Source organism: Lynx rufus, unplaced genomic scaffold (assembly GCF_022079265.1).
Source record: "Lynx rufus isolate CCGP_SWC_20201006 ecotype Redwood Valley unplaced genomic scaffold, mLynRuf1.p SCAF_2, whole genome shotgun sequence".
NCBI lineage: Eukaryota > Metazoa > Chordata > Mammalia > Carnivora > Felidae > Lynx > Lynx rufus.
The window spans coordinates 102,633,908-102,647,695 of record NW_025814834.1 but is presented as its reverse complement, the minus strand read 5'-3'; the positions used below and the strand labels follow the sequence as shown (position 1 = coordinate 102,647,695).

Genomic DNA, 13,788 nt, shown 5'->3' with positions numbered 1-13,788 from the left:
TCCCTTTGATAAGGGCACGAATCCCATTCAGGAGGGCCCCGCCTTCAGGACTGAATCCCCCTCTAAAGACCCCACCTCCTAACACTGTCGCTTCCGATGTTAGGTTTTCAACATATGAATTTTCATGAGAGAAAAACACTCAGGCCGTGGCTCGTCCCCCACATCTCCACGAGGGGGGTGACTCTCTGAGAGGCGTGGCTTTGCCTGAGCTCACACATGTGGAGAGAGGCCGGCAGATTCCAGGTCTCCCGATGGCAAAGCCTATCCCCGTGTCAGGGCACCACGATGACAAGGCCTCTGACATGCTTTCTACTTCAGGGTAGAACCCCAGTCTGATTGGTGGGACCCATGATGCCATATCTCTCCTATGTGCACAAGACGGGGGGTGGGGCGGGCAGAAGCAAGGAAGCAGAGCAGGGGACTAGGGTCCCTCCCACACAAATCTCAGGGAAGGACACTAGAGAATCAGCTCAGGCTCTGACCGCTGGCCTCCACTGACCAGCCTTTCACATGGCCTAGCCCGTTTTCCCGTGTCACGTGGGAATGCCACCACCTGCCTCACGGGGTCCTCAGGGGACCACATGGGGTCATGGGACACGGTAAAAACCCAGGGAAAGTGAGCTTTGGCTACACTTACCGGCCAAAGGAAAGAGGCAAGAAGTCCAGAGACCCTGCGAGTACAGGGCTCAAGGCCAGAGGCTCTGGCCCCTGGTCCTTTAGGAGTAGTGCCCCACTTGTTGATAGGACAGGTCCAGTCCCTCAGGGGAATTTTCGAGGCGAGTCCCTAAGATCCTATGCCCGTCAATATGGCTCCTTCCCACCACAGGCTACACAAGCTGTACCAGCTCTGCTGCGGTGGCCTGGCCCCCGGGGCGGGAACGGGACTCAGGCTGCGGAGTCCGACTCTGCCCCTCCAACTTTGCCTGAGTTAGCTTGAGTAAGTCAACGTCCCTCTGAGCCTGCTTCCTCATCTGTGAAACGGGGGTAATAGCAGCAGCCACTTGGGGTTAGCGTGAGGAGTCAACAAAAATACGTAGCTAGGGGTGCCCCCTTCACCTCCCCTGACCCAGGCCGGCCTAGTCCCCGCTGCTCCCATCCTGTCTTCCAACTCTGCTCCTCTCTTGCACTCCAGCACGTGGGTCTGCCTTCTTTGCCTTCCTACGCTCACCAAACCCCCTTCCTACCTCAGGGCCTTTGCACATGTGGGTCTCTGTCTGGAACCCATATTTCCTGACACCTTCTGCTCATACTCAGGTCAAGGCCACTAGGTGTCTCTGGGAAACCCCTTCACGTGCTGGGGTTAGGCCCTTTCTGTGCCCTCCTTACTGAGTTGTCTCAGTCTATCAGAGCAGAAGGGGCTAGAACCAAATCATGCTTCCCTGGGGGCAGGGGTTCTGTCTGTCTTTTTATGTCTGCGTTCCCAGTGGCTGGACATTGCCTGGTCCTTAAGAGGCTTTCAGTAAATAATTGTTGGAAAGTCCGGAACACACAGGGGAGGGAAAGAGGTGTGGGTGGGTTCCACATCACCCTTTCCCCAAACTTGACTTAGGCGCAGCTCCCTTCTCCATCCCTGCTGTTCTGGAAGCTTGGGCCAGAGTGCAGTTTCTCGGCAGGCTGCCTCAGGGCCAAACCGGTCATCCTGAGCCCTGCACCCAAACGTCCTCTGGGATCCACCTATTGGTCACCAGGGCCTTTGTAGGAAAATGTGCCTTTGGGGAGCCCTAGCCAGGCGAGGCAGGCCATGGGGGAGGGGAGAGAGATTGCAGCCTCCCCTGGGTGGGCCAGGGTGGTGGGGGACGCTGGGAAGGTACTGGTGGTGGGGGCATTGCTGAGCTCCAGCTGCTAGAATCAGTTTCCAGCCTCTGGTTTCTGGGCTCCAGAAGAGAGAGAAAGGGGCAAAGAGGTAGTCAGAGACAGAGAGAGGCTTCGAGAGACATGGAGAGAGAGTACTGGAGATTATATACATACATACACGTACAGAGTCTTCCTTGACTCGCAATGGGCTTAGGTCCCGATATACACAACGTAAACTGAAAATATGCTAAGTCGAAAATGCATTTAATGCGCCTAAACTACGGCCCGTGACAGCTCAACCTCACGCACCGTAAACATGCTCGGAACACTGACATCAGCCTACAGTTGGGCAAAGTCATCTCATGCAAGCCCACTTTATAACACGGTGTCGGCCCTGTCATGTAACTTCCTGACTAGGGTACTGAAAGTGAGGGTCAGGATGGCTGTCTGGGGACAGAGTGGTTGTCAGCGGCGTGGTTGTTTGCGACCAGGAGCTGCCCCGCCCAGCTTCGCGAGAGAGCGTCGTCCTGCCCGTCGCTAGCCAGGAAAAGATCCAAATCCAAAATTCCAGGTACAGTACCTGCTGAATGTGTATCACTTTGGCACCGTGGTAAAGTCAAGAAATCGTAACTGGAGCCACTGTATGTCAGCGACTGTGTGTACGTTCACACAGAGAGAGAGAGATGGAGAGGGACAGAAGGGAGGCCGCTCTCCACCCTGAGGGTGAGCTGGGCTCTGTGTCTTGTTCCTGGAGCACTGGGCCTGGGGCGGGTGATGGAGCAGATTTTAAACGTCAGACTAAACCCACTGGGTTGACAAGAGGTGTAAGCCCCCATCATGTTGGCTACGGCGGTAGAAGCTGTTGGAACAGCATCTCCTTGGAGGGGAGGAGACGACGTTCAATCAGGCCGGGACTGCTCCGGAATTAGCGCATTCAATCTGCCCCAGAAAATAACAAAGCAAATAGTAACAACAGATAACAGCAATGACACTATCGAATGCTTCCTCTGAGCTGGGCGTTGGGCTAAGCATGTTTACCTTCGTCATTTTAATTCTCGCACCAATCCCGGGAGGTCCTGGGATTATCCCCTGCTGCGAGGGGAGAACACAGAACTCAGGAATGTTAAGTGACTGGTTCAAGGCCACCCAGCTCCAGAGGGAGCCACTGTTTGTCCTGGTGCGATAGTCACACAATGCACACTCGTGCTGCTGCCTCAAAACTCTTCCTGGCCAGCTGGGGCGCCCAGGTGGCTCAAATAGTTAAGCGTCCGACTCTTGGTTTCGGCTCAAGTCATGATCTCACGGTTCGTGGGTTCAAGCCCCGCATCTGGCTCTGCACTGGTAGTACAGAGCCTGCTTGGAATTCTCTCTCTCCCTTTCTCCCCTGTGTGCACGCGCGAGCTCTCGCGCGCTCTCTCTCTCTCTCTCTCAATGTCTCTATCAAAAATAAATAAATAAACACTAAAAAATAAACAACACAACTCTTCCTGGCCAGCAGCGTGATCTGGGCCATTATGTGAAAAATTCTGAAGCCAAGGAGTTCTGTCCCAAGAAGACCATGTACCCTTATCTTCCGGGTGGAATTTCAACCGCTCAGGTGACAGAAAGGAGTAGGACGTGAATGAAGCGCACATGTGCAACGAAACCCGCGTGTGTTCAAGGAGAAAGAGAAAGCAGCCGAGGGGGTTGTCCTCAGAGAGCACTTGCCATTGTCAGACATTCGTGGCCCGCCCCTTCCCGTGAATCTTCCAGCATCCCTGTGGAGTGAGCCCAATTGTCTCCCTTAGTTTTGACACCGGTGAGCGGCTGGGGGTCCAGAAAAGTTAAGTACCTGGCCCCAAGTCACACAGCTGGTAAGCAGCAGACCTGGGATTAGAGGCTGCCCCTCCCGTTACAGTCCACCCCTTCCCCCATGTCATTACGGTGCTCTAGGAGACGCGAGTTGTGCGGCCCTGTCAACAATCACGGCAAGGTGGGGAGACAAGCTAGGTGTTGGGTAATCAGCCCTGGAAACAGTGCTTATGGGAGACAGAGGGGGAGTCCTGCATGGGCAGCAGGGACGCCAGGAGGAGAAGGAGCAGGGGGGATGCACGTGGGCTGGCCTTGAAAGGTGGCTTAGAATCGGCTGGGCTCGGTGGATGGAGAGGTCACTTCTCATTTCAGGCAAGGAGCAGGGTAGAGGCCCAGAGGCTGGGAGTCCCAGCACGGTCAGGGAACAGAGAGCAGACCCGACTGAGGACCAGTGAGTTTGTAGGGGGACTCTGGAGGCCAGTGGGAGGTAAGCTGGGGTTGAGGCCCAGAAAAGCACAGGCCCAGGAGCCCCTGGGGGAAGGCTGTGGGGAGCGGGCGACGTGGGTCAGAGCGGAAACAAACGTACCTGGAGCGCCTCGTTCCCCTTTGATCCCGAACAGCTCTGCAAGGGGAGAAGAGAGGGTTGTAGGCTGGGCCGGGCGGGCGCACCCAGCTCAGACCTGGAAGGTTGTGTGCCCTCGGGGCTGAGGAGCAGGGGCTTCGGGGAAATGGGGGATTTGGACAACAGGGGCCCAACGCTCGGGTATTTTCCAGGAATGAATGTTTCGGAGAAAGCTGGATGTTTGGTTGCAGGTAGTGGTCTGCACCGGAGAGCTGTAGATCCCTGGGAGCTGCAGAAGTGTGGAGAGAAGGTTGAGACCCCCGGAGTCTCCCTTGTGTGGTCAGAAGACCTTGGAGCCAAACCCATGAAGGAAGAGCCTCAGGTTAAAGGCAGGCCCCTCGTGCAGATCACCACCTTCGTATGTCACATAGAGAGGGCTGGTCCTGGTGTCTGAGCGGCTAAGCCTGGACTCCGCCCATCTACCACGGCCGTCACCTCTCCTCACATCAGGGCTCGGCCTCTGTCTGCGCTCACGATGCAGCCTCGGAGGGATTTGCCCACCTGGACCCTGAGTCCTTTCAGCACGTGCTCCCCTGGGCACAGAACCGCCGTCATGGAATCAGCCCCCAAGGCCGAGCCCGTCCCAGAGACAGAAGAGCCGGAGCTCCGGGCCACAGTGTGAACCCTGCAAACAGTCATGTTCACACCTAGGAGCCGGTTTGGCCCAGATCAGCTCTTCCTGTGCGGGCACAGCCAGAGGCTGGCAGGTGCAATGGCAGACAGCCTCGCCTGGCCCAGGGAAGACCAAGGGAAGGTGGAGGGCACTGGCATCTCCACCGTCCGCTCTGTTTTCTCCCGTGTGCAGCCCTATCTTCCAAGCCACCACACTTCCCCAGCAGGCCCACTGCCCCCTCCCTCCAGGGTTCCCACGTGACCTGGACCGGCTTGGTGCCTTCCGTGATGCTCTCTCCAGCCACGTGCCAGTATTAGTTGGCTGCACGGGAGTGGTCTTGGGAATCGTCCCAGGCTCTGTGTTTTACCCACCTTCCCAAACATTCTAGATCCATCTGTGGGCTTTGTGACTAAGACCTGGCCTTGGGCCGATTGCTCTGGTCCCTGGCTCTCGGAGGTCATACTCTGCTTGGATAGGGCACTTGCAACCTAGGTTCTTGACCCACCTGTCTGCAGCCTCCGATGGGGCTGTAACCTCATGCCCGTCCATTTGGCTCTCACCCCTTGTCTTGGGTCCCAGGGTCTCATACTCTGGGTTCTGGAATGCTCTTTTTGCCGGGGAAGGACTTTCAGGCCCAAAGATCCCCTTGCCCATGAACCACCAGCCCCTACTTTCCATCCTCTGAAGGGTCCCGGTGCAAGGGGAGGGGGCCAAACCTGGGTTTCGAGTGAAGTTGTCCACCTTCCGAAGCAGATGCTCCTGACTGGTGCGGACCTGGGTGATCTGGGCCTGTAAGACTTGCAGCCCCAGCGCGCCCCCAGGGAGGTGCGGGATGGGCATTGACTGGAGCAGAGAGAAGGACGGGCTGTCCTCGGCGGCCAGCGTTCCATTGGTGAAGTGCATCTCCAGGGCCCAGAGCCGCTCCTGAAGATTCAGAACTGGACACCCCACCCCCACCCCACAACACTCTCTTAGGGACCTCATTAAAGCCCTGGGCATGTGAGCATGTCCCTGACATTCCTGTGTCATATGTGCATGGCTTCTGTGGGTCCTGAATACTAAACACACATGTCATGTGCTGTGAGGACCTAACATGAGCACAGAGCTCTTTCCATATCTTGCACATGTGTGCTTTATACCGGGCATGACGTTACATGTCATAGAATATTCCTGCATGGCCTAGGGATGTACCCACAGCATTACGATCAACCTTCAGCCTTTCTGGATACTCTGGGTGTGAACGTATGATGACTAATGTACTGGTGTGATCTAATCATGTGTGACCTTAATATGCGAGTGACGCATGTTTATGACAGCTGAGCACACGATGTTCTTGCGTGACTTCAGTGTCTGCGGGTGGAATTGCTTCATGGCCTTAACATTTGGATTGGGGACACTTTGAAAGTAAGATCATGTTAAAATGAACAATCGGGGGTCCCCCGGGGGGCTCAGTCGATGAAGTGTCCGACTTCCGCTCAGGCCATGATCTTGCGGTTCACGAGTTTGAGCCCCGCATGGGGCTCTGTGCTGACAGCTTGGAGTCTGGAGCCTGTTTTGGATTCTGTGTCTCTCTCTCTCTCTCTCTGCCCCTCCCAACTCACGCTCTGTCTCTGTCTCTCTCTCAAAAATAAATAAAAACATTTAAAAAATTTAAAAAATAATAAAAATAAAATGAACAATCCGCTCAATAGAGCCCTTTCACACCCAGACGCTGCGGACCCTTGATGAAAGACGCACATGACATCCTGGGTGAAGTTATCGCACTGTTCACCGCTCTAGACACACATAGGTTCACATGTGCTTTCTCTCTCTGTCTCTCTCTCAATCTGTCTCTGTCTCTTTCTCTCATACATACACACACACACACACACACACACACTCCTCCCTGGCCACTCCCCACCCCCTCCATCAATGTAGCTGCCCAGGGACTAAGAACTCTCTCTCCACAGGTGACCCCAGGGCTCTTTGCTCAAACCTGAGCCCTTTGTCAGCCCAGGAAGCACCAGACAGCACCAGATCTCTTTACCTTTTACCACCAGCAGCACGGCACCTGCGGTGAGGAGAACCAGGTAGATGGCCACCATGACCGTGAAGCAGTTAACCGCCTTTCTCTTCCTGGACTTCGGATCTGAAACACAACCCCGGTAGAAGGTGGCTATTGTAGAAGGCAGAGAACAGGGAGCCCCAAACTGCGTCCGATTCCCCTCTGTGTGAGCAGAGGGCTCCCCGTGAGGTCGAGGGTAAAGACACAATGTCTCACTACCCCCAAGTCTTCCCCCGATCCTCCTCTTCCCACAAGCCAGGAGATGCCATCATCGGTCACTCACTGTTGTGCTGGGCACACAAACACCCATGCCACACGTCATCAGTTGGAAGAGTACAGTCCTTAAACCAGGCTCACTGCCAAAGCCCCTTCCAGTGCCTGGAAGTAGAGGGCTCTCAAGAGACGTTCGGCGGATGAATTAATGAGTGAACATACTTAAATTTCAAAACTTTGGGAGGAGGATGCTTGTTGTCTCTTTATAAACTGTGGGTGAGGTTCGGAGAAGTTGAAAAACCTATCAGGTCGTGAGATGCAGATCTGGAAATCAGGTTCAGGCTTTGGCTTTCCTTGTCTTTAGATTATATAATTATAAAAACACAACCTGCTTAATATAATTTATCAAACAATATAGAGAGCATTGCAAAGGTTAATGATCTTGTCATCGGGGACTTCAGGGGACCTGAGTTCCTTGGCGTCCTAACCCACTGACATAAGCTTTGCTGGCGTTCTGGGGTGTGGCCTTCGCCCTGCTTATTCGTGGAAACTGACAAACCCGTACCCTGCTGAATGGACTTGTTTTTTCTTTCGATTTTACGCGGATGATGTCATATTACATATAATACAGCACGTTGCTTTCTGCAATGAGTGATTTTCTACGGACATTCCTCCAGTCTTTTGTTTGTTTGTCTTTTGTCTTTTTCTAGAGAGAGATTGGGCCATTCTTTTAACAGCTGCCTGATATTCCTTAAAGACAAGAGCCACAATTCTTGCAGATAATGTCCCCGTTGACAAGCTGTTTCCAGTTTGGGGTGTTACAAAAAGGGGCCACGGTGGTTCTAACTCCAGTGTTTTCCCCATTCCAGCTGTCTCCCCACTTTGGGGCATCCAAAGGTGGGGAGCCGGCCTACTCGGTGCCAGGCACTGTCCTCTATCATGTCTAATGCTTCCCGCAATCCTGCAAGGTAGGTGTGATTATCCCTTTGTACAGACCTGGTGTTCAGAGAAGTCAGGGCAACACAACAGGCGTGTGTCCCTGGGTCCGTCTAACCCCAAGGCCTGAGCTTCCCTCATCAACCTACACTGACAGTCGCCCTTGGAAAAATGCATTTGCAATGAACTCCAAGGGCAGGTGTGAAGGCAAAAGGGATCATAGGTGAGCCTCCCAGGGGAGGGAGGCAGGGGTGGTGAACACATTTTTTTTTTTTTTTTGCTTTGTGGTAGGTGACGGTGTAGAGGAACCTCGCGTCTAGTTTCCATCACCTGTGGAACCGTTACTATTCTGCTGATGATCCTTCCAGCCACCTGCAGAGCACATGCCTCTGCGTTGGCATCGTCTAATGCATGGTGGTCTCAAGATGGCTCTGGCAGAGGCAAGAGGAGTGCTTATTTGATTGGGTGGTTTTTGAGTTAGTGGCACTTGGTTACGCTTCGTCTAGCACAGAGTGTCCCCCGCACTGCCCCTCCCAAAAGGGGGGCCCACACGGCGGCCTCGGTGAGCACTCTAACACACAACTTGGCCAAGTCGCTTCCCTATCTTCAGCCCTCCAGTGGCTGTTCACTGCCCACTGTCCTGTTCACCTCCTGCCAGCCAGTTGTCCCGGGGCTACACCTCCACACCACACCCCACGTGGACCCTGACCAAGAGTCAGGCCGGACCACTCGTGGTGACACCCTTCTGATTCCAGGCCATGTATCTCCTCTGAGTACATGGCCCTGCCTCCTCCCTTCTGCGTGACTAATTCCCCCTCATCTTTGGGGAGCACGGCGGAACTCCTCCTGCTCCAGGACGCATTCTCTGACTCCCCTGGGTTAGGTGGGATCCCACTCTGCCTCCCCACATTGCCCTGGGTTTCCGCTTGATGAGGCATCCATCTCCCTGAACCGTGTCTTGTTTATGTCTCAGTTTCCCCCCAATAGCCCGGAAGCTTCTTGGGCTGCCTTCTGGCACCAATGTGGTGTAGACCACACGCGACGTGCTGGAAGATGAATATTCAACGGGTGAATGAGTGGCCGCAGAGGTTGGGCGCTGAGCACGTGCAGAGTGGAGCACTGCCAGGTTAGAAGTGTTGGGAAAGCATCAGGAACGCAACTGCAGACCTCAGGTAAGCGTGTCATTGTGGCAAGGATGGGCAACGCACAAGGGGGGGCCTCGCTTTTAACAGGAGATGGCGGACTATGAATACAATCTTGTAGACAGCACTGCACCTTGTAAAAAAATGTTTGTTTTAAGATATATATAGAGAGAGAGGCAGAGAGAAAGAGAAAGAGAAAGAGAGAGAGAGAGAGAGAGAGAGAGAATCCCAAGCAGACCCCATACTGTTAGCGCAGAGCCCGATGCGGGGCTCGAACTCACAAACCAGACAGCACTAAAGCCAAGGAAACAATGGGAATAGAAAGATAGTGTGCTTCAGAGACACGGTGTTAGAGAGGTCAGAGGTGGCAATGAGGGCCAGCATGGAAAATATAGATATTTTCTTTTTTTTTAATTCACATTTTAGTATAATTAAATTCGCAAGGGGACACATAGCTTTCTTTAATGGCTCTAAAACATATTTAGATTCAAGTTAGTTAACATATGAAAATACGAGTATGTTCAAACCAGATGGTCGGAGGGGTGGAAGGCATTTGAATAAGGATGATGAAAGGAAAACCAGACATGATAGTATGATGGGAGTAGTTCAGGGGTGTTCACTCAGGCCCAGGATGCTTTTTTTTTCTTTTAATGTTTACTTATTTTTGAGAGAGAGAGAGAGACAGAGCATGAGTGGGGGAGGGGCGGAGAGAGGGAGACAGAATCCGAAGCAGGCTCCAGGCTCTGAGCTGTCCACACAGAGCCCGACGTGGGGTTCGAACCCACAAGCTGTGAGATCACGACCGGAGCCGAAGTCGGAAACTTAATCGCTTAACGAACTGAGATGCCCAGGTGCCCCAACAAGGGTGCTTTTTTAAGCCAGAGCTATCATGTAACACAGAGGCAAGGTATTTTAGACACTGGGAATGGCATTTCTCTGACTTTGTACAGAGCTGATAATCTGATAAAGTTTTCTTTTTTTTAAAATAAGATTCGGGATGAATCTTCTTAAAGTTTTTATTTATTTATTGTGAGAGAGAGAGTTACGGAAGGGGCAGAGAGAGGGGGGGAGGGAGAGAGAGAGAGAGAGAGAGAGAGAGAGAATCCCAAGCAGGCTCCGCGCTGTCAATGCCGAGCCAAGGTGGGGCTCGAACTCACGAACGGTGGGGTCATGATCTGAGCTGAAATCAAAAGATGGACACTTAACCGACTGAGCCACCCAAGCGCCCCAATCTGATAAATTCTTTACCGTCTATGCCGATCATTTAAGCTCTAAGGGAGTAGAAGAAACTGCGAAGGAGTTTCTCCTCCAGACTGGATCTCCCCAGTGAGGAAGAGCTGAGACGAGAGAATGAAAGAAGCCGCTGGCGAGCTAGAAAGAGCTTCCCCAGAGCAAACCGTGGTGAGTCTGGCTGAAGAGCTTAGGGAAACAGTTTTCAGAAATGTGGCAGCTCTATTGTTTGACTCCCAGTGAAAATGTGGCTCCAGAGGCAAATAAAATTTCAATTCTATACAAGATCTCCACGAAGAAAAAAAAAAATCCGTACATAGACTCTAGGGTTCCCAGGCTTGCCCTCTCCCAGCTCCTTGTGCTGTGGCAGATTTGGCTTTGGTGGGTGCAGAAGGCCCCCTCCCCACCCCGCCTTGAACCCAGCACTAGGCTGCTGGTGGGCAGGCCCAGGAAAGTGGCTTCTGCCCTATTGGCTTGATGTCTCCACCCCCCACCTAGCGCCACTGGACAGTCTGAGGAAGTACCTTCTGCCCCTGCAGGTGGCACCAGAAGGGAACCAGCAAGGATACCCATAGCATCAGGGGAACAACGTAGACCGGAACAGCGTAGTGAGGGCTCTGAAAACTAAGTTGATATTGGAACCGCAGCCCACAACATGGGTCAGAATGCATGTGATACCAGCGATGTGATTTTCTACCAAAACAGAAGATTTAAAAGGATCCAGTGTCTCCTAACATACTACACAACATGTCCACGATACAATGGAAAACCACTCATCATACCAAGAACAGAGAAATGGCAACCTGAATGAGAGAAGATAATTGGCAGGTGTCAAAAACATTGGACTTATTTGATAAGGACTTGGGAGCGGGTAAAACAAAAAGGCTTTAATGCTCAATTACAAATACTCTTGAAACAATAAAATAAAGAAAAATCTTAGCGTTTATTTCTTTTTGAGAGAGAAAGAGAGACAGAGAGAGAGAAAGGTAGCATGAGCAGGGTAGGGGCAGAGAGAGAGGGAGACACAGAAACTGAAGCAGGCTCCAGGCGCTAAGCTGTAAGCACAGAGCCCGACGCGGGGGCTCGAACCCATGAGCCGTGAGATCATGACCTGAGCCAAAGTCGGCCGCTTAACCGATGCTTAACCCAGGCGCCCCAAACATATTTTTTAATATACGAAAAAATAGAGAATATAAAAAAGAAACAAATGGAAATTGTAGAACTTCAAACTACCAATTAAAAAAAGAATCTCACTGGATGGGCTCAACAGTGCAATAAATGTGATAAAGGAAAGAATCAATGAACTAAATGATAGAACAATAGAAATTACCCTTTCTGGAAAACAGAGTAAATTGACTAAAACAATAAAGAGACTTAGACACCTATGTATCAATAACAAAACACATAACATTCATATCATTAAGCCCCAGAGTGTGAAGCCGAAAAAAATAGTTAAAGAAATAATGGTGGCTGAAAACTTCTCAAATCTGGCGAAAGTCACAAACCTACCAATTCAAGAAGCTGAGCAAAGCCCAAACATGATAAATTCAAAGCACTCAATAACAAGACACATCACAAGTAAAAAAGCTGGGGAAAAAACAGCCCTACGTACCAAGAAAATTAAAAATCTAAAGAAAAAGAAAAAATCTTGAAGGGAGCCAAGAAAAAATGACTCATGACCTATAGACATACCGATTTGAATGACAGCAGATTTCTCATCTGAAAGCCGAAGTGACGTGACATTTTTCATGTGCTCGAAAAATGAATTATCAACTGTATCCAGTGAAAATATCCCTTAAGGATGAACAGGAAATAAAGATATTCTCAGATGAAGGAAAACTACACGAAGTTATTGCTGCTAGATCTACCTTTACAGAATGGCTAACAGAGGGCGCCTGTCTGGCTGTCAGTGGAGCTTGTGACTCTTAATCTCGGGGTTATGGGTTGGGTGTAGAGATTACTTAAAAATAAAATCTTGGGGCGCCTGGGTGGTTCAGTTGCTTAAGCGTCCAACTTCGGCTCAGATCATGATCTCACAGTTTGTGAGTTTGAGCCCCGCGTCAGGCTCTGTGCTGACAGCTCGGAGCCTGGACCCTGCTTCAGATTCTGTGTCTCCTTCTCTCTCTGCCCCTACCCTGCTCGTGCTACCTCTCTCTCTCTCTCTCTCTCTCTGTCTCTCTCTCAAAAATAAACATTAAAAAAAATTTTTTTAATAAAAATAAAATCTTAAAAAAAAAAAAAAGAAAGGAAGAATGGCCGAAGGAAGTTCTTCAGGCAGAAGGGCAATGATAACAGCAGAAAGCATAGCACTTGCAAAAGGAAAGAAGAAGAAAAAAGAATGAGTAAATATGGAGATGTGTTTAGGCCATCTCTCTCATGATTTTTTAATTTTTTTTTTTAACATTTATTTAGTTTTGAGACAGAGAGAGACAGAGCATGAACGGGGGAGGGTCAGAGAGAGGGAGACACAGAATCTGAAACAGGCTCCAGGCTCTGAGCTGTCAGCACAGAGCCCGACGCGGGGCTCGAACCCACGGACCGTGAGATCATGACCTGAGCCAAAGTCGGCCGCTTAACCGACTGAGCCACCCAGGCGCCCCTGTCATGATTTTTTAAAATCACAATTTTTTTTATCGATTTCTTAACAATTTTTTTTAATGTTTATTTATTTTTGACAGAGAGAGAGAGAGACAGAGCATGAGCACTGGAGAGGCAGAGAGAGAGAGGGAGACACAGAACTGGAAGCAGGCTCCAGGCTCCAGGCTGTCAGCTCAGAGCCCAATGTGGGGCTCGAACTCACGAACTATGAGATTATGACCTGAGCCGAAGTCGGAGGCTTCACTGACTGAGCCACCCGGGCGCCCCTTTAAAATCACATTTGATGTTTGAAAAAAAAATCATAATTATGTGATACCTAGTGCATGTAGAGGAAATGTTTAAGATGATTACATTTCAAAACTGGAAAGGCTCAAAAGACATTAATGGAAATAAGATTTCTACACTTGACTGAAGATGGTAGAATGTTGATGTCCGTAGACTGTGATAAATTATATATGTACAGTGGAGTGCTCAGAAAAAAAAATTAAGAAAACTATTTCAAATGATAAACTAAAAACAAACAAAAAAATATAAATAAGTCAGGGCGCCTGGGTGGCGCAGTCGGTTAAGCGTCCGACTTCAGCCAGGTCACGATCTCGCGGTCCGTGAGTTCGAGCCCCGCGTCGGGCTCTGGGCTGATGGCTCGGAGCCTGGAGCCTGTTTCAGATTCTGTGTCTCCCTCTCTCTCTGCCCCTCGCCCGTTCATGCTCTGTCTCTCTCTGTCCCAAAAAATAAATAAATAAACGTTGAAAAAAAATTAAAAAAAAATATATAAATAAGTCAAAATGGAATTCTAAAACATGTT

At 50.9% G+C, this 13,788-nt stretch overlaps 1 protein-coding gene across 1 annotated transcript in view; it reads right to left on the bottom strand.

Annotated features, from left to right (window-relative positions):
• MARCO (macrophage receptor with collagenous structure) overlaps window positions 1-13,788 on the bottom strand; it is a 40,607-nt gene that overhangs the window by 19,473 nt on the left and 7,346 nt on the right. The window contains exons 2-4 of the mRNA XM_047085000.1: window positions 6,847-6,948; window positions 5,537-5,758; window positions 4,172-4,207 (exon numbers count right to left, since the gene is read on the bottom strand). Coding sequence (XP_046940956.1) covers window positions 4,172-4,207; window positions 5,537-5,758; window positions 6,847-6,948 — 360 coding nt within the window. The remainder of the gene's footprint in view (window positions 1-4,171; window positions 4,208-5,536; window positions 5,759-6,846; window positions 6,949-13,788) is intronic.